Source organism: Corvus moneduloides, chromosome 2 (genome assembly GCF_009650955.1).
Source record: "Corvus moneduloides isolate bCorMon1 chromosome 2, bCorMon1.pri, whole genome shotgun sequence".
Lineage (NCBI taxonomy): Eukaryota > Metazoa > Chordata > Aves > Passeriformes > Corvidae > Corvus > Corvus moneduloides.
Window position 1 is genome coordinate 86,708,016 of NC_045477.1, and position 21,608 is coordinate 86,729,623.

Below are 21,608 nucleotides of genomic sequence, written 5' to 3' on the forward strand. Positions count from 1 at the left end.
ACTTCACTTCAGAGCCACTTACACCATGCTCTATTCTTTTTCTCATTATGGACTGGGAGCTCGTTGGATATAGCTCATCAGTGTGCATGTTCTAAAGGAGAAATTCACATATTTCATATATCTACCCTGTTTGCAAACAAGGTCAAATGACAAATTCAAAGAGAAATCTGGTCTTTATTTTTTTAACGTATCATCAAATTAATCAAATCTCTCCACAAGCCAGAATATGTCTTCAGTGCCTCACTACATTTGTATTCATCTAACCAATTGATGCTGCGAAGGAAATCAAGCTCACACACATTCTCACTTAGAGATGTTTGCTCTACAGTTCTGACAAGAGAAAAATACAGTGAAAAGTACATAGAAAAGTACAGTATGCTTATTGTAGTAAACTGGCATAAATGTCTACAAATATGTGTTTCCTGAGTGAGGGAGCTTGAGTAGCCTTGGGAGTTTCCTCTGATTTGGACTAAGGGAAGAAATTCTCATACATAGACACTACACTCCCCCCAAAAAATCCACCCTGCTTGTAAAGAGAGATGGGAGAATAAGAGAGATGGGAGAATAAGAGAAATAATCTCTAGCACATGTCCTACAAAAATGTCTATTAAGATGACCTACAATTGTTATTGTCTGTTTCTCAGCAGAAATAACAACTGGAAAAGACATATGCAGAAGACTTTGGTCTTCTCTCAAAAAAAAAGTGATGAAAATGTCGTTATGTCATACAAGGCTCTTTCCTGTTCTCATCCCCAGGAAGCGTATTGCATAGCTCACACATTCTTCAGCAACAGAGTATCGATATCAGAGACGTGAAAGAGACTTGTGATTTCACCAGGCTGGTGTAGGACAGCACAAGTAGTAGGATTTTACAAACTTTTTCACAGTTAAATTTTGCATATGAACATAATTTTATCCAAACCTAATTTTTATACCAAAATCACTTTGTTCGGATTCATCTAATGTGACTTTTGAGGTCAACAGTGGGTGGAAGTGTTTGTATCTGAGATAAAATGACCGTATGTCCTCCTTAGAGACAACAGACATAAAATAAGTATTTTAAGGCATAATCCATCTGACCTATTTTAGATGTCCACTTTATTGTGAACTGACTTAGACTCTAGAATTACCTATGTATCTCCACTGACTACAAAGAGAGTCTGAACTTTTGTATTTTCTGTGGATACCCATAATGGATATCTAGCTTTTTTTTTTCTTTTTGTCATATGGATTACTTTATTTTTCTATCTTCTGGGATGTTATGACTGATACTTATCAAAAAGTAATATTTAAGAATTCAGCTTCTAAGTTATTTTTTCCCTTTTAGCCAATTCACAGATCTAAATACATTATGGATCTTAGTGCAAGACTGAAGTTATAAATTACTATGTATAGACCAAATGATTTTTAGGCAGGATAAGTGATAGAACTATAATTTGCATTTTGATTACCTTTCCCAGTAGAACCTGAAATGAAGAAGCAAGATTGTCACAGTCTCTGCAAGGTGCATGTGAAGCACACTGCTTGATGTAAAGAGAACAAGTGAACAAAGTGAAATTGAGGGCAGACCCATGAGGTCCCAGACTATGTGATATTAATACCATGAAACATTAAATGGTGGCTGTTGATTAGGGCAGAATCCACTTTAACTACTCTATGCTAGTAATCTGCAGTGATTTTCTTTCCTAAATCAGGAATGATGTACCCATTGACAATATAAATGGGATGAGTATCTTGATGCATCAACTAGATGCAAAATTTTAGAAGTTAAGTGCGGTTAACGTACTTCTGGAAAGAACGCCCTGGTGAATTTTCTCTTTTAGGAATGAAGAGATCTGATCCCGATCCAGTAAAGCATTTAAGCAATTGAATAACCACAAGAATGAGCATAGTCTTCCCTGAGTGCAGTACCATTCATCTAGCTCAAAATAGGAGACTGAAGCAGACTGCAGTACCAGGATTTTAGGCCAAAACACAAATCCCTTAGCACATTGTCAGTGTTGGTCCTTGTATTATACCAATACTACAAGAAGAGTTACACTAAATTCATCCACATATTTGTCTTAAATTAGTTTTGAAAAATAATTCAGTTTTTACTTAAAAAAAAATCACATGAACAAATAACATCAAAAAACATCAAATTCTGCAAACATCAATTTACACAGTCACATTAGTTTCACAGCATTTTAAACCAAAGTTTTTAAAAGTGTAAACATTTAAGGATTTTGAGGGGTTTTTTTTTAAATACAGCATAGTATTCATTTTAAAAAAGAGCTTTAAAATAAAGAATTATATTTCAAGAGAATCAGAAAAGTTCAGTAATTAAGGGAGGTGTTCTCTTTTGTATTAGACCACCAGTACAGATCTTCAAAGTTTAATTCATATGGGTTTCTTCTGAGTAGCTTAGGTATCACTCTTGCACAGAACCATCATCATATAAATATGTGATTAAGATGTGAAACTGAAATACCTAACTTTGTGGCAGATGCTGGTCTATGTGATCTTTTGTAACTGAAGGGTTCTTTTATCATTTGAGCTTTTGGGTTTGTATTTCTCATCTGCTCTTTTCTGCCAGCTTAATGGAGATTTTAAATCAAAACCTAATTAGACTGCATATGCTGTTTGTGAAAAAGTTCTTAGGAAAGTAGTGATTCACATAAGCTTTGATATTTCCAGATAACATCTAAGAAGAAATGTGATTTTAATTGTTTTAAATAACTTTCAATCACCCTCTTACTCAAATAAAAGTAGATGAGCACAGTTCTTTGATCAAAAAAAATTCTTCAGTAACAGAAATACCTACTTTATATTCCTAGCAACTATATAATCTATGCTTAATGATGAAACCCTTTATTGGCACACATTTTTCAACTAAGTAGTATTATAACTCAGCTATTCTATCACATATTTTGATACCATTACCATAAACCTCAAATCAGAAGTTATCAAGTGATATTTAATTCCTGAAAAACAAAAATCTGCCTGTGCATGTTGAGTACATTGGATGTCAGCCAAAGTTTGCTTTTTAGCAATGTTGATATAAGAAGAGTTGGTGTCGTTTTATTTTTCCTCTTTGATATTCTATGAGGAAAAACGAATTATTTTAATGTTATTTTAATTATAATGCACTTACCTGAAGTATACATTTCAAAATTTTAACTACTGCTAAGAGAGCCCACATTTTAAACACTCTCAACTTGCACTAGGTTAAAGAAACCTGTGTCAGAAATTATGACTGGTATCTTGTTCAAACATTAATAAACACATTTGCCAAGAAAGCCCTGGCCTCTGACACTTAATCACAAAGATGTAAGCTCTATCTTTAAAAAAAAAAAAAAAAAAAAAAAAAAAGAAAAGAGAAATATTAAAACCCTTTACACTTTTATGTCCTACTTAGTTATTTGACCCAGTTCTTAATCAGAAGTAGCCAGAATTTTCTTCTATTCCACAGAGCGATTGCCTGCTGCCGTAAGAATAAGAACTTGAGTATTTCCCCTGATAGAACATTGACAAGTCATAATGAGGAACTGTGTCTTCCAACATCAAGGCAATACAGTTAATTGTCTGAATACTGTGCTGTGACACACTGCATATAAAAATTATTATCTGGAAACCAAGAAATTATAGATATTGCTGAGACAAATCACCGCAAATTCATATTAGGCAATAGCAAGATTTCATAAACATCTTTAAAAAATCTGAATTAAATTTCAAACAGAAAAACAGAAGTGTAGATCCAGATTTTCAGTTACTCTGTTACTTTAGTGATTCAATAAAGCTACACCAATTTGTTTCACCATCTAGTTGAATATGTAATACATTCAAATATTTCTCTTATGTTTACGGTTTAGCCATTACTAATATGTGACTGTCAAGACAAGGAAACAATATATAGAGACATCAGACTTTAAGAAGTGTTTATAAGAAATAAGTTGAGGATGGATTTAAAGTGAGACAACACTGACATTTCAAGCTTCTAAACAACACATAAAGTCTTCTGACATACAAACAATATAAAAGGCATATGCATATTTATTGATACCATCAAAAATAATTGTTTTCTAAATTTAAAAAATTTTCAGCATTTTCTACAAAATTTTCAAAAACCGCAATGCAACTCAATAAAAGTTTAATTGTAAGACCTTAATTACAGGACAACACTCTTAAAAAAAAAAAAAAAAAAAAAACAACAAAAACAAACTGAGTACACTTATATATCAAAACCAAAACCCACCACATAGAATAGCTAAATGTGATCTATAAGTCAAACAAGTCCTGCCTGCAAACTCCTGCAATACAAAGCAATTAATTAAAAATATGCTTCAGAGACCAGGAGACATGTAGTGGAAGACAGAGTATTTTGAAAGTATAGTTCATCTTCTTCTGGATTCAGATAAAAGAATGAAAACATAAAGTCTGAGGTTTAGACTCATGAATCAAGGGCATTTTTGATATGTACTATTTGTTATCACCAACAGTACTTTCTGGAAAGGCGTAACTTGCTGGGCTGAGAAACCCACCATGATCTTCACACTTTACTGTGAGAGGATGACAGTGCTGAGGATGGTGTATGGTGCTGTGGAGAGTTGGGGAAGGGGGAAGCAACCCCCAATTACAAGTTTATTCTTGACTGTAATTCAGTGTAAATTTTATTAATTTTTATCATCTGCTATAATTGGTCAACTGGATGAAAATCTCTCTTTTTCTGTGAACAAAGCTGCCCTCCAAGAATGCTAAAGACATCTTAAATACAAATAGACTAGTTAACAATACCTTTCATTGTATTAAGCCAAGGCTTACATACATGATTATTGAGTAAAGGCAGTATTTTTAGCACTTTGTTTAAAAGAAAAAGCAGGTCACCACATAAACCACGACACCCAAATAATGTGTGCCTAAACCACATAGCTAGATGTCAAGTTATTTTCTAATCTGACTCTTTACCTAAGAATTAGCTAAATATCCAACATGCAAAAAAAATAATATTTACTTACACACACAAGAAAAGAGAATGTCCTGATTGACTTTTATAAATGAAATATATATAAAACACCAGTAAGCCCAGCAAAATATTGCAACAGTCACAAAGTATTCGAGTTTTGAGTTTCAAGTTTCACCTCTACACTCTTCGGGGCAGCCCACGTACAAGTACATGAACACACACGTCAGACCGCTGGACGTGCCATCCACTCGGCTCTCTCAATCACCCCCACGAATCAAAAGGCTCCAGAGGGACCCAGAAGCACCAAATCAGGGCACGGGGGCAGAGAGCGGCATGTCGCCTGCCTGGCCACGGGCTGTGCGCGCTGTCCTGCAGCACCTTGGACAGCGGTCTCCTGGCCCTCCGCTCCGGGCAGCACTGACCGGCTCAGCCCAGCCCAGCCCAGCCCAGCCCAGCCCCGCCGCTCACCCCACTGCGCTCCGCACCCGCACTGGGTGGGCATCTGCAGTGCCCACCAGATGCCCTGGAGAGAGAGAAAACACACCCATGGTTTGGGGTTTTTTTGACGTTCCTCTTCTGAAATATCTTTCTTTTTTAACACAGATTGGTTGGCCAAATTCTCAAAACATAAAGCATTATCATCTGGCACTCAGAACCGCAGAAATGTAGGTCGCTGGCATTTGTCTAGTTCATTTAACTTTCACACAATCATTTTAATGTCAACAACTTTTTCTCCATCATTAAAAAAGTACTTCTCCTCATTGGATGTGTGAAGGGAAAATCGTTACACAGCATAAATTTGCTGTTCTGTTCATTTTCAACACCTTTTACACCCTGATACTCTGTAAGCAACTGAGCACTTTGTGGTAAAGTTCAGTCAAACTGAACTGTGACACAAAAAAAATCACTTTAAGCATGTAAATGCTGATCATTTGGCAGCATGGAATAGTAGGTCAATTTCTAATTATAGGGCTACTGAAATGACAAGAATTTCCTTACAACAATAGATATCTACATTTGATACCCTTTTTTACTTACCCCATTCACTCTGGAAATAAAATATGTTTACATTATCAGTAACTGAGTACATAGCACATATACAATGAGTGTGTACACACACAGTTTGCAATCTAAAAACAGTGGAGTCAACACTTCTGGTGACCCACCTTACTTTTGTCAGGTTTAGAAATAAAAAAAAACCACAACAACTTTCCTACTTTATCCAATTAGGTAGCAAGTTATTTCAGCTTCTGGAGGGACTGTGGATCAATTTTTGTGGGAAATATATGTGCAAATTATATTAAGTTATCGGTGAATGGGATTCTTTAGGCATAGGCTGTTACCATGAAATTATTTCAGAAGGCCCTGCTGAAGTTACAGAGCACAGAGGTACTGCCAGGCCTCCTATTCAGAGTAGTGATTCTCATGCATTGTTGTGTTCCACTGCTAAAGCAGAATTTGGTTCAGATTGGTTAGTGTAGTGCTACAGTAGTTTTGATAACCCAGTTCAGGGCAGAAATATTCACCTCCTAACAAGTACTCAAACACGGGAAAAAAGCATGCAGTTAGCTATTTTAGGTACCGATGACAACTCTTTTCCTCTGCCCTGTCTTGAGAGATAGGCCAACTAATCTTGTTCGAAAGTAAAGAAAAGGCAACAACTACAAGAGCCAAAGTGGGACCCTCTGCATTCTAGCAAAGGAAAAGAAAAACCTCTGGATCTCTCTGAGCAGTCACCAGTGGCACCAAAGGAAACAGCCGCGGCTTATCAAAACGCTATCACCATCACTTCCCAACCAAGGGCCACTGCGGTGCCCGTCAACAGACACCCTTGTCCTCCAGCTTTCCCCAGATCCACAGATTTTGGCAGACCGCCTGAAAACACTGTCCCGCTCCCGAGGCGGCCCGGCGCCGCACCGCTCTGCTGCCGTCCAGCACCGCCGCCTCCGGGGCCAGGCGCCCGACGGAACCCACCCGGAGCCTCCGGTGCGCGCCCCTGGCCGCCGCGGGGGGACGAACCGCCCGTCCCGGGGGCACCGCGGCCACCTGCCCCCCGAGGGCCGGCGGCCTGGGCAGCGACGTCGGGCAGCCCCGAGACCGGTCGCAGCTCCCAGCCCCGCTCATTGTCATGCAGACCCTGTCGCTGCCTGCCGCCAAGTCGCATCCCAGCCCGCTGGAAGCCGGCAGCCGAGCCGGAGCCAATCGCATATTCATGAGGAGGGGGAAATCCAGCGCTACGCTCCCAGAGGACTAAGGATCACTTCTTTTTGCGTTTTCTCAAGCTTTCCCCTCTCTCTTCCTCTCTTTTAATAATGCGCTAAGAGGGGGACCCCAGACGATACCCTCCGCAGCACCGCCTGCATCGTGAGAACCGCGGCCGCCGGCGCCAGGGGCAGAGACCGAAGCAGGCACAACAGGGTCCACGGCAGCCACAACAGCCGAGGGAGGCACGCCAGCCCGACAGCCAGGGACAGGAAACACAGCAGAGGCTCCTACCTTACAATCCTCAGGACACGATTTCACCGAGTACTCATCCGACTGTAAATATTTCTGGAGCATAAGCTCAAACTCTTCGTATTTCTCCTGAGCGTGCTGGTCGTAGCGCTGGTAAGCCTGGACGCACTGGCTGCAGGAGCCTTCCCCCTTCAGCACCACATCCAGACTGCAGTTCAAAGTGTCCGGATTGGACAACCCGGCGAACAACTCCCAAAGTGTGTAGGAATTACAAAAGGAAAGGTAAAAATCCGTCAGGTCCCAGCCGGGCGCCGGGCTCTGCCCCGTGCCCCGCGGCCGCCCCGACCCCCCCGGCCGCCGGCACACCGCCTCCGCGTCGCCCACGCTGAAGCACTGCCCGGACGAGGAGCCCGGGGGGGGGCACGTTTCCAGGGGCCTGGCGGTGGAGTTCCCCAGGAAAGCAGCCTTGCCGTGCCGGGGCTCGGTGCCGTTGGTGCGGCTGCCGCGGCTGCCGCCGCCGCCGCTGCTGGGGGAGGGCGGGAGGGAGGGCGAGGGGGGGGCGAGGAGCCGGGGCGCGGGGGGCGCCGGCTCCCCCATGCCCGCCAGCAGCTCCGGCTCCGCGGGCTCCGGCTTCTCGGGCGGCGGCTGCTCCTTCTCTCCGGTCCCCGTGAATTTGGCCTCGGCGCAGAACCACAAGTGATCAGAGAGCAGGACCGTGAAAAACAAGAGCGATGCCAGGGACAGTCGCCATTTCTGAGCCCTCTCTGAATCCGTGAAGGGTTTCTCGTTCTCCCGGGGTGCGAACCAGATTTTTAAGCCGTCATCATACTGCCGACTACACATCCAAGCACCCCTGGTCATATTTTGGGAACGCACAGCCCTGGCCGACTCCACCGTGAGGGCTCCTTTGCCAGTGTCACCACAATATACATTGACTTAAAAGATTGGGGGGATTTTCTTGCCTGCCTTCCCTTCTCTCGCTCGCTCTCTCCCTCTTCCACTCTCCCCCCGTCTCTCTTTCTTCCTCTTTTTTTCTTTCTTTCTCTTTTTCTTTCTTTCTTCTTTTTCTTCCTCCGAGATATTGTTGGTTTTCGCCGGTGGTTCTGCCTTGGTCTCACCACCCGAAACAGCCCCAGTCCATCCAACGCGGAGTGCCGTGGAGAAGATAAGAGCAATAACGCAGAGAGAGGAGGAGGAGGGAGAGGAGATGGTGGTGGTGGTGGTGGTGGTGGTGGTGGTGGTGGTAGTGGTGGTGAGAGTTGGTGGTGGCGGGGCTGCGCGACTGGTCCTTTCCCCCTCTCACCCAGGCATGGTCAGATCGCAGCTCCCCATCTTCCTCCTGAGAAAAGCCCACTGCCCCCGGACAACCGCATGCCGCGTCCCCCGCTGCCGACGGACGGCTACGGAGGGCTCCTCGCCTCCTCTTCCTCCCTGCCGCCGCTGCTCCTCTTCCTCAGCCCCGAGCCGCGGCACAGATGCCTGCACCGCTGTCTCAGTCTCTTTCTTCTCTCCCCGCTCCGCTCTAACTGGAGAGACGCTGCTGCAGGGCTCCCGGAGCGCTGCCGAGGATGCTGAAGAGGAGGAGGAGGAAGAGGAAGAGGAGGAGGAGGCTGCCGGGGCCGCCGCCGCTGCTGGTGACAATGGGCTGCGGCTGCCGCCGCTGCTGCCGCCGGGCGCGGTGTCCCCGGGCGCACGGGGCGGAACTGCCTGGCTGGGGGCCCCCGATGGGCACAGGCATCTTGGGCCCCTGGGCTAAGTTGCCGCCATCTTCGTCCTGGAGAAACACTTTTTTGGGGGGAGCTCTGCCTTTTGCGTCATCTCCTCCCGCGCCGAGATCGCTCTATCCTGGCGCATTGGCAGCAGCAGCAACTCTGCCTCCTCCTGCCTGAGGAAGAGGAGGAGGTGGGAGATGCACTGGGGACCACATGGCCCCATCCAAAGGGCTTCCTCTTTCTACTCATCTCACCGAAGGGACTGCTCAGTACCACTCTCCAGCCCTCTCTCCTTCAGGGTCTCCTTCCCTTTGTGTCCATGAAACACCATGTCCACGCAGGATGGTGGCTGAAGAGGTCTGTCTCTGTGCCTGTCCTTGTCATAGCAAATCACAAATGGCATATGAAACTCCAGGCTCTGCATCCTGGCCAGTTTTTGGCCACACAGTAAAACGCCTGAACACAGTTGCCTGTCTTTCAGTCAGAGAGCTGTAAAGCAAAATGACCATAAACTCCAAGCTGTTTCCCCAAGAGAAGTTTTGCAGAACCCTGGTTCAGCCCATGAGCGGGTAAGTACTGCCTGTCTGTTTCCCTGTTTAGATATCACTACTTAGAGAGAAAGACAGAGGGGCCAGGCTTAGCTCTCCTGCTAGGGTGATGATATCACTGATGTCTCCTCTTGGACCCATGGCAGAGACCCAAACACCTTCTGTCCCCAACCATCAAGGTCTCTTGCTTAAATAAGCATACTGTTTGCACATGCCTAAGTGTCTCTCACTCCTTTCATCTTGCTCACTTATGCGATGTGAGCAAGATGAAAGGACACTCACTTATGACTTATCACCCACCAAGTTTTCTGGATTCCACACAAGAGAAGAGTAGGTGCCAGCTAGAGGTAGAACAGTATCAGATGAAGACCTGGTGTTCACCTTGAGACATCAGGTATGCTATTTGGCAATATATCTATTTCTATCCTATTTGGCAATAGGATAACCAAGACACGTATTTTAATTTCTTCATTGGACTGGTAGAAGGTTTAGAAACCATATTTTTCCTTTTTCCTGAGGCTTTCTCTATCCTGAGGGACTGACAATGGCCCTTGAAAAAAGTACATACAATGTACCGCAAAAGGTGGCTTTGCCCCATTTTAGGGTTAAAGAAAGCCTTTTTTCTTTAACATGGTCTATGAACTAATACAGCTTGCTGATGGTTCTTGAATTCAGCATCCAAAAATGTAGTGGGAAAAGACCTGAGACTAAACTGTATCAGAGGAGGACACAATTTGTACCTAATCTGACTGCAGCCGTCCTTAACAAAAGGGTGATCTTACCAAGGAATGTGCCGGAATTTCTGTCACTTTGAGCAGTAAATCAAGGCTGGATGTCTCTCAAAAGGAGATGGTAAACCTCGAACAGAAGATGCAGACCTGAGGTATGAATTGCTGAGCGGGGTTCTGTGCCCTGTGTTATGCTGGGGTGAAAGCGCATTATCATAATGGTCTCATCTGGCCTTACAAGATCTGTCAGTCAAATACTACAGTAAGCAGAAGTTACCTGCGGATTTTATTTCAATAGGCTATTTCAAGATATAGAAATAAGTGTTAGTAGTGTAAGGAAAGGTCTACAGTACTTAAATCAGAATGCATCTTTGCAATTTTCAGTCAATCAGCTCACACCATCTGCTAATGGTACATTATTAGTTTTGGTCTTGAAACTTTGATTGAAATGATTTGACATACTGGCTCTGGTATTGAATTTGCATTTTTGTAATGCTTTCTGTTTCAGGACAAGACTGTGACCAAGCTCTTAAAAGGCATTCAGGACAACTTTACCACTCTAAAATGTAGCATAATTTATTTAATTATCTTTTGCTAGTTTGATTATGTATTTATTGTTAGAATAAAGGAACTGAAGCAGAAATACAGGGAAAAAAAAAAAAAAAAAAGGAAACCCAAACCAAACCAAAAACAACTGGGATAAGCAACAGGTTCCTGACATCAGGTCTGAGGTTTTCAAAATGTGCTCTACTAAGATATGCGGCAGTGACTGTGTAATTATTCTGTGTTTGACAGACAAACTTGAGGTGAAGAAAGTTGGTTTTGGAGTCCACACCTGGCAAACAGGCTTAATCTATATACTTTTTTTTTTTTTTTTTAAATGGTGTTTCCCTTTTGTCCTGTTGGGAAAATGAGAGGATAATAGACAAATTTTCAATCCACAATGAAATGATGAAAGTTCTTTATCTTCATAGTAGAACTTCAAGAATTGGTAATGAAAACATACGGGTATTCAGACCTCCTTTGAAACTTAATATAAAAATTAATTTCTAAGTCTTTGCTCCTCTGTTTACAGTTGTCTAAGATCAAAGCAAATATACTCAAAGACAGTATGCTAGGATGGTTTAGATATACTTGGCTTCTCAAAAAAAATCCATTTTCATGTCATGTAATATTTTCACACATTTCCCAACTTTTGCCTAGAAATACAGAGTGAGAGTTCTTTTTCAGCACCTAGAAATAAACTATAATAAGACATTTGGTATTTTCAAAATGAGCATGTCCTTGCTTTTCCACTGACAGTTTTCTGTAACAGACAATATGTCATGCAGAACTGTTGTTTTGCCTCCTGTGTTTCCCCCAAAGCCCCATTCCTTCTCCACCTAGCACAGTGAGTAACTTGCAGCTTAGTTTCAGTAGCTCGTTCCTGATGGAGCCGAACAGATGCAGTTCGGTTCTCTGGTGCCCCTTAGTGTTAGGTCTTGGAGCTCAAGGGATAAAATAAGGCTATAAAATAATATCTGAAAATCAAGAAGCTGTATGCGGTGGGGGAAAGAATTTGAAGTACATACTGTAGCTGCTTTCTCTCAAAGTTCCTTCAAAATTTTGTTACCATGAGTCTGATCTAAATAACAGCATTTTATTTGAAATACTTTAATGAATTATATGAATGGGAAGAAAAGTGAAAAACTTTCCTCAAAAATATCGCTACAGAAGTATGTCCCCATATTCATCATTCTTCCTAAATAACTCTAGTGGTGCAGAATACTTCACTTTGAAATTACATTTTTTACTGGGAATATTTATTACTTGTGTTACAAAGCTTGGCAAGAGCGAAGAACTCATGGAAGCCTGTCTCCCTAGCTGGCGGAGTCACCAGATGTTTCACAGATGGATCTCCTTAAAGTAATGTAGTTCAGTGTCCTCTCTGCCACACTGTGCTTTAATCGATACAGTCAGAACTGATGTTCTCTAATTCTTGGACTCATAATATGTAAGACAACTGATTTATCAAGCACTAAGGACAAAGTCTAATAGGATGCACGTGCACAAATTCAGGATACTTGAAGCTGTTGTTTAACCTACATGCCATGTGTTTTCTTTGTGAAAATACTTCAGCTTAACAAGCAGAAATATTTATTGATGTAACACCTTAATGGTAATAAGCACTTTTCAGAATAGACGGCTTTGCTGTTTCAAAGTAAATGTTCTTATATTTTTGCCTAATATTATGCAATCAGTTATTTCCTGCATAATTCTCTTGCTTTACTTTGTTGATTACAAAATCATAACATCAAAAGAGCAGTATATAGGTCTTTCAGATGACTTTAACAGGTTTGAAAGCCACGTCTTGTCTTTGTAATGTATATTCTTTATATAAGAAAAAAATTATTTTGCAACTGCTAAGCAGCACTTCTTTTTGTAAAAAGCAGGTTATTTTTAAGAGAGTAGATTTCATTTTATTTTTGGGTTTATTAGTTCTACTCATAGGAGCAATTGTTGCAACAATTATTAACAGAAATACTCAATTAAACCTTTGCACTGGAGGCTCATCCAGCACTTTTAATACCAAGCAAACATTATCATGCCCTTTACTAGTACCTCTTAGTGATTTTTTTAACAGTTTAAACAATTTGTCTTCAATAGGAATATCTATACATTCTTTTTAGGAAAAATGATATGCCATTTATGTGGTTTAACATCCTCAGAGCCGTTTAGATTTGTTTTATTTCAGCATCTCACAACAAATTTTGGTATTATATTACCCATTACTTGGGAAGGGGCTCAGAGATTTAACTATCTGAATACACGTGGTAAGAATAATATCCATGATGGTTGTAAGATACAAAGAAGTTAAGAACACTGAAGAATTAATTTTTTTTCTCATCACATTCCTAATGTCTTAGTTTCCTATTCAATATTTTTCAGAAAGCTGAAATTTTGTGAGAAAACTTCAGGCATCTGGGCCTGATTGCCCCAAAGCAATAGGAAATTTATGTTAATGTTATCAGAAGCTCCTAATCCTTGTTCAAACAGCACTAATTCAGATTTTAAGATTCTTGCATTCTCCTTTGTTCCCACTTTCCACATTACCTTCAATTTTGTCTCTTTGGCTTGACTTTTTTTAAGCTTTTCTTACCAAATTAGGGGATTAACTATCACCAAGTAAGTTATAAAAGTTTGTCCAACTGGATTTTAAGTCTGTGCAGTACAAACTTCAAAGATAGTGATGTCATTGATTGAATTATCTTGCAGATGTTTTCTTACTGTCCCGTGAGACTTCTGGTTAGAGAATGAGAACATATTTTTGTTTGTTGACATTTTCAGCCATGGAACAATGAACGGATGGTACAGGGAGTCCAATACTGTGTCTCAAAAAATTGTAGGTCATCTTTATCATGACATCTTTATAATAAGAGATCAGCCATAATATTACATCCAGTGGGTATATTTGGGCATGATCTGAAATGAACTGAATCTATTCTTCATTAACTGAAGCCATCAAAAAAAGTGAAATATAACTTTTGCACATGACTGCAGCAGGAAGACGATAATATAAATGTCTCACACAAATTAGCCTATGCCTGTTAGAGTAAGGTCTGATCCAAAGCATTCTGAGATCCAGGGAAAGATTCCAATGGGTTTTTAAACCAAGCATGTAGAAAGGAAACAGACAGAAGAGTAAAGATTCCCCCCATATGGGGATGGAAGGAAAAGGACTGAAAGCAACACCAAAGGTAGATTATGGCTTTTAAAATATTTTTCCTTGTTCCCCTTTCTTACTAATTATATATGTTTGCTGCTTTTTAATAAATTTATTAACCTATGTGATTACACTTTTACGGACATCAAAGACATCTTTTTTGTCTTTTCTCCTTGGTTACCTTGTAGGTATCCTGACTCTTCCTTGTGTCCTAAGTCACCTCATAGGAAAGAGATAATACTTGATTTTTCTTAGAAGTACTCTTTTATAATCTTTTTCTTAAATAAGAATAACTGTGCACTGTGTAAAAAGTCTTAGGTTTTGGTTGATCAGTCAAATAGTTTTCCTTTGCTCTCTCTTACTGTCATGGGAAGAAAAATAAGTACTTTTAGAGGTAACCTCACTCTTTCATTCATAGTCTGGTTTCCTCTTTAAGCATGTTACTGTAGAATGTTTTGTATCAGCCTGAGTTACAATGCCTGCATTAGGTAGGTTTTATTTTCTGATGTACTGATATGATGCTGCTGTTCCAGAATTCACACTGACTTGAATTTGTAGCCCCATGTTCATCCATATCTGTGGTATGAAGGATGTGGAAAAAAGAACTAATTTAGAAATATTTTATGCTAGCAAGTAAAATTTTCCCTACTTTTCACCTCACATTTTATTCCACATTCCTTTGAAATGTGCCATCCTCCAAAACTCTTTTCAGACTGAAAATGAATGAAAATGAAAGTTTGGTAATATCTTTATATTTCAAGGACTCATGGCTGCAGTGTAAATTTTAAATGCATGACAGTGTGGGCATGCAGGAGACATTCCTACATATGGGGGTTTCTTGTTTGACCAGCAGAAACATCCCTACTACTGAAACATACATAGTTACCTATAGATTTGATATAGAGCTTGAATATAGGTTGAATAATCATCATTATAATATACATATATATATGTCTCCTAAAAATGTAAACACTTTTAGCGCTTTTCGTCTCATTTAGCTTTAGATATGTAGACTTATCCAGTCAAAGCTTATCCTTTCACCATGTTATTAATAAGGAAATACAGCTACCTGCAGAACACAGCTTGTTTCATCCCTAAATGGGTTTCTAAGACATGCACTCCTGTATGGTAAGTCATCTTCTGCCATCTCTTTACACTGAATATGGAAGAAATGTCCCTGATTCACTTTACATCATTGCCTATCTAAGCTGGTTTTGGCTGAGATTGAGTTAATTTTCTTCAGAGTAGCTGGTACAGGGATATGTTTTGGATTTGTGCTGGAGACAGTGGTGATAACGCAGGGATGGTTTTGTTATTCCTGCCAAGTGCTTGGACATTATCAAGGCCTCTCACCCCACCCCATCAACAAGGAGGCCAGGGCTTCACAAGAAGCTGGGAGGGGTCACAGCCGGGACAGCTGACTCCAACTGACCACAGGGATATCCCAGACTATATGATGTCTTGCTCAGCGCATAAAGCTGGAGGAAGAAGGAAGGCAGGAATGTTCAGAGTGATGGTGTTTGTCTTCCCAAGTCACTGTTGTGTGTGATGGGGCCTGGCTTTCCTGGGAATGGCTGAACATCTGCCTGCCTATGGGAAGTGGTGATTGAATTCCTTGATTTGCATTGCTTGTGTGTATCGCTTTTGCTCTACCTACTAAACTGTCTTTATCTCAGCCCATGAGTTTTCTCAGTTTTACCTTCCTGATTGTCTCCATCATCCCACTGGAGAGGAGTGAGATGTGTGGGGCTGAGTTGCTGGCTGGGGGTTAAACATGATATTATTGCACCCAGCTTGTAATATTTAAAAGACAAGCAGTCATTTTAAACTAATCAGCAAGATTTCTGGCTCTGTCTTGGTGTCCTGCAAAAGATTCTTGCTGAAGAAAAAGCTGCAGATAAGTGTTGAAGTGCATATTTGGCACTTCTTATCTTTTGTTTCTAGTTTTGTTTGCTAGTAAAGCAGACGTGAATGAACCATACATTGACAGTCATTATTTTTGGAGCCAGGTCGTATCCTTTTCCATCAAACATATTATTCTGCCTTCTGCCAAGTGGCTCCCATGCCATCTGCCAGGAAGGGAGAGATAGGGTGGGCTTTTCTCTCTGCCTTCCAGGGTTATTCCTGTGAAGAAGGCATGTGACTCAAGTTGTAGGATGACTCAACCTCTTATGGTCTTTTTGGAGTCATCCCACAATCAATTTAATGTGTCTGACCTGAAGACAAATGTCTCCTTTTGTCTGCAACATCACCAGCAATTTTCTAAACTTTGGCTCCTGTTCTATATGCCTTGCAAGCGATTCAGAGAACTGAGCACGGGCTGAAAGCAAAGAGCTCCTGAGATTTTATTCGATTTCCGCTCTTTAGATGGGGTTTGATTCTGAACATTCCCTTTTCCTCAGCATCTCTACATCTCTATTTATGAACAGGAGAGGCTAGGAGAATTAGGTAATGCCTGCAAAGTGTTGTTTTAAATAATAAAAATAATGAATTTACTCTTGATGGGTTACTTTATAGGTCAGCATATAATGTTATTTCTTATCTCATTTGGCTCCTAAGGACTGAATATTTGTTATTGTTTCAAAGCAATTACTTTCCATTTCTGAGTGGTATACACAGCTCTGTGAATACACAAAGATTTTCTACCAAAGAGATCTCATTCAGATCATTCTCAGTCTTAGAGTAAACAAACAGTATTGCTTTTCTAATTTTCCAGTAAAATACATTACTTGATATTTGGCAATATATTACATTTTCATTGCATTAGATTGCTGGAAAAGAGGTACTTTATTTGCATGCTTTTATCTTGTGGGGGGAAGACAGAGAAAGGAAATGTAATTACACTGGGTACTTTAGTCTCCTAATTAGTTTCACTGGGTCTTAGATTTAACTCTTACATTCTGTTAAAGTTCATTTTTCTTCTCTTTCCTTTTATCTTGTTCTCTTTCTTTGGTTTCTGGAGGCAGCCCCTGATGGCTGACTGTGGCTGTGTGACACTCACTTTTCCCACAGAATCCCAGTAATACTGCTCCCAGCCTGTTACCTAGCATATTCTGAGACTTGCTAGGATAGGCAGACAGACTCTGCCTCTAAGTACCACCATTATGGGTATAATTTGCTTGAAGCCAAAAACAGGGCTGGCCCAGGGTCACTGGAAGTGCACTGTGTGTTGCTGAGGTGACTGCATGCTCTCACAATTCACAGACCATCATTTCATAAAATGTGGGCTAGCTCTGCTGCATACAGGCTTCATGAAACAATAAGAGAAAACACTTCACAGGGGCAGTGATCTTCGGCTTCTTTCTGGAATTCCTCTGAAATAATACTGCAGTTTCACTGTCATTACTTTTTTTTTAACATTTCTTATAATTTCTTAAAGGTAACAACTCTTTGAAATCCTGAATTACAGACCAGATCCCTTTTAGTAAACAAAAATGCAAAAATGAAGGGGGAGTCACCACTTTATATACCTGACTTAGCACTGACAGTGAGAGAATTCATTAAAGTAAGATAGCTCATCTCTGAAGTCCTTCCTTTAGTCAGTGTAGAGAGAGTGGCTCCGTTGTGGGGAAAAATTTTAATTAGACCCCTTCTCCACATCACCCTGAAGACGAGCATCTGTCTCTCCTCTTTGTCCACTGAGCCTCAGGAGGGAGCTGGTTTGGTTTGGCACCTAAAGTGAGGGTTGAGACTGCTCTCTAGAGTCTCTGATGTGCAGGGTACATAAGTTAAAATCATGAGAAGTTGTAGTAAGTGGTTGATAGCCACAGGATCAGGGAGGGTGAGCAATCAGGGAGCAGTAAATTCACCGTTAAGGGCAGCCAGTGGGGACATTGAGATTCATATTGACATTACTTACACTTAGAGAAATCCTTTTGAAAATGAAAACTACTGTTTCACTTTTTCAAATTTTGTTTTCTTTTTAATTAAAATAAATGTTTCTGGCTGCCTTATTTAGCAATGGCTGTAAAAACTGCCCTCTTTCTTCTCAGTCTGAACTTTCTGTAGGGGCTAGCTTGAATAAAGAGACAAATCTGGGGGTTCAAAACAGTGTTCTGTTGCTCATAAAAGGTGTCAGGCCAGACCAAATTAAATAGTGCTTTGACCTACTGGTTTTAAGTTTACCACTAGAGTGAATATACTCTCATCTTAAGGTATTTTAAAAGCAAAGCCAACATAGCTAGGTTAAGAAGTGGCACAAAGAATGGACAAGAAAATTGGAAAATATATTTTCCTTTATAAATACAGTGATATGGAGAACTCCATATCATATGAAGAAAATCCATCAAGAAATGTGAAGTTAGGACTTGAAAATTTCAAAATTTTTGGTAGCCTTCTGTCAGAAATTTGAATTCTTAATGGTATCTACCCATTAGATGATGAAGTTACAGATGAATATTTATTGGCATACTTTTAATATTAGGGATTTCAAAAAGTTAACACGGTAAAGGTTACCAAGACTTTTTTTTATTATCTTCTACAGAGGCACAAAACCAGTTTATGTAGTTTACATAACTTCATTTCAAAGGCTTTGCCATCCTTCCTAGGCAACTTTTTCCCTCTTTAGGTACTGGAATAGTAGAACCATATAAACTGGCGATTCTTGGGGAAAACAGGAACTATTTTTAGCAGCTAATTGTATTCCAAAGAAGACTCTTCCCTTGCCAAGAAAAAAGAGAAAGGCTCTTTCAGGGTGCTTCAAAGCATGTAAGTTTAGCTTCCCAGTGCCAAAATTATTTCAAGATGAAAATTAAAGTTTTTAGTTTCACAGATGCATTTGAGAATGCTGCTCCTAGTTTAATGCACAGAATTGCACATACCAAACCCTTTTTACGTCAAGGAGTAATGCAAACAAGAACCTTATGCAAAGTTATTTTTAAGACATGAACTATGTCTGCTAATATTTTTCCATTCTGAAGAATGAAGAAATATAAACTCATCATAAGCATGTACAGACATCTATTCTCTGGAAGAGACAGGAAAGGCAATCTGCTTGATTGTGATCAAATATCACAACTTGTGCCACCACACACCACGAACTGCAAAACATTTGAACCATTTGAAAGCAACAATCACAAATCGAAGGTGAATTTAGGAATTTCCCTCCTTTCCACATTTGTAACTGTTCCAGGAAACCTTCACAGCAGAGGATATAGATTTATCCATTTTTTGCTTTGAGGGTTTGATGAACACATTTCATCTTGAGAAAATATTACCACAGATGCTATGCATATATTGTTCAAACATACTTAATTTTAGGCAGCAGTAAAAGTAAAAGAATGTAAAACCATCATAGGATTCACAGTGGATATTCTCATATGGGGTTAAGCATCCTCAGTTGTTCCTAATTTAGTAGATCTTCAGCTCCTAAATTCATCAATGCTTGTGCACCTAAGAGAAGCAGATGCATTCTGCATGCAGCAAAAAGGTTCTGTCATTATTCTGATGCTACAGCAAGCAAACTTACAGTACAATTTTAATATGTAAATATAAAAAAAGAAATTAAAAGAGGAATAAAGTTCTGTTGATATAAACTGGGGTACTCTATTACTAGGGGTTTTGTCCCAGTCAAGCTATAGGAATTTTCCAAGTAGTGTCTCTGTTCTCATTCTAAACATGGAAGAGTTATTCAGGGTAGATAATACACAGAAAGTTTGGGCCTTATGAATATTTCAAACATTTGTATTTTCAATTATGTTCTTAATTACAAAACAAACTCAGCAACATTAATTTTGAAAGGACTGCATAATTCTTGGATGTATTTCTGTACAACTATCTTAGTGAGACATCTGCTCAGATAAATATTTCTCAAAGCTTTCCCTTAAATCTAAGCTGGCAAGGTGGGCAGAGTATGAGCTTTGATATTAATTAAAGCTATCTGAATTAGTTTACAAAAAGCTAATTTTTCTGCCTGTATACAGCTTGTATTTCCTGCTATGCTTTGCATTCCTTTAAATAAACTTAACTGTATTCCTGACACTCTCTATTTAATCTACTGTTCTCGTAGAAAATGTATGTATTTAGAAAGATTAATCAGAAATACAGTGCTGAAGTCCCCATCATATTACAAAGACCTGCACCTCCAGGCAATCAGTGTTGCCATACATCCATTGTAATTTTATCTGCAGATTTTTATCCTCTAAGTATCAGACTCAAGGCTTAAAGTACTGATGGACATTTTTCAGAAATCTTTCTTGCTGAGGAACTGTAGTTTCAAACTTACCTTGAGAGCAAGAGTTTCCTTGTGGAAAGCAGATGCATTAATTTTTTTCAAATATCATTTAATAAGTATGCATGAAGAGCCCTGAATTTTCAAACACAGTAGCATGTAATAAAAAGACTATTTTTGTTTTAAATGAAGAGCTGAGAATACACAATTAATGCAGAATAAGTGAAAGGGTACTTATGTGGGAGAACTAAAATCTGGGTGGTTTTTTATTTCCTGAAAAAATTGGAACAAAATTTTGGATTCTCTGTCATACTTCTATTTTTTTTTTTTTTTAAGCTCTCTCTGTCATACTTCCAATTTTTTTTTTTTTTTAAAAGCTGTTTATTTTTTTTTTTAATAGAAGTAATACTTTGGTTTACAATTCCAGCAACTAGCCTGATTAATTGACTGCACTGGACCCTACTGACTTATATTCTCCCCTATTATAACCCCATTTTTACTGGTTTGGCCAATATTCCACTATAGCTGAATAAATGTATATGGCAAAACAAATTGAATTATTAATTAAACTGTTCTCTATGAGTTTATGCATCTATTCAGTTACTTTTCAGCAAAAACATCCATAGAAAATTTAAGATGAAATAGAAAATACAGAGAAATATTAGTTGGAAGGGCTTTCCAACCCAGGAAGAAAAGCCAGATCCTGTGTCTTGTCTGAACAAACATGTTTTGACAATATAAAATTTCTGAATAAGCTCTCAAAAGGGGAAAGTAGTTCTTAAATAAATATGAAGAACAAATATTTCAGGAGCCCATGATCAGTTAAAAAATTTCAGACATGAAATACAAATGGGGTAAATAGTGTTATTTATGAAGACCTAATTACATATTAGAACTTCATTAGGGATTTTCTATCTATCCTGTCTGTTTCCACAACTTCTGTATAAATTAATCTTCTTCCTCCTTGCTGATGCAAACATATGTCTGACATCATTTCCCTCACATACTCCCCTTCACACCCTGCCTCTTTTCTTTCTAAAGACACACTAGAATAACAATGCTGCTTGAATAGCAAGGCGCTTCCATTATGTGCTTCCAAAGATCGTTTGTCTGACTTTTTTTGTGACCAGAACCATTGAAATGCTCTGAGTAGATTCTGATTCTGAGTAGAACACCTTGTAGTACTCTAATTTAAGGTGTATAAATTACTGAATAATATCTATATTAGCCAGAAGTAGTTGCAGTTGCTGTTTTAGCAGCTCATTTCTTCACTTCTCTAAACCAAGAATCAGTGTTAAAAGATTATTTGTTATGGAAAACATCTTCAAAATTATTCACACTCTCAACTTATT

At 39.8% G+C, this 21,608-nt stretch overlaps 1 protein-coding gene across 1 annotated transcript in view; it reads right to left on the bottom strand.

The window, feature by feature from the left end:
• FAM155A (family with sequence similarity 155 member A) overlaps positions 1–9,433 on the bottom strand; it is a 440,645-nt gene extending 431,212 nt beyond the window's left edge. Inside the window, exon 1 of the mRNA XM_032100148.1 lies at positions 7,439–9,433. Coding sequence (XP_031956039.1) covers positions 7,439–8,257 — 819 coding nt within the window. The 5' untranslated portion in view covers positions 8,258–9,433. The remainder of the gene's footprint in view (positions 1–7,438) is intronic.
• Between the last annotated feature and the right edge of the window lie 12,175 nt (positions 9,434–21,608).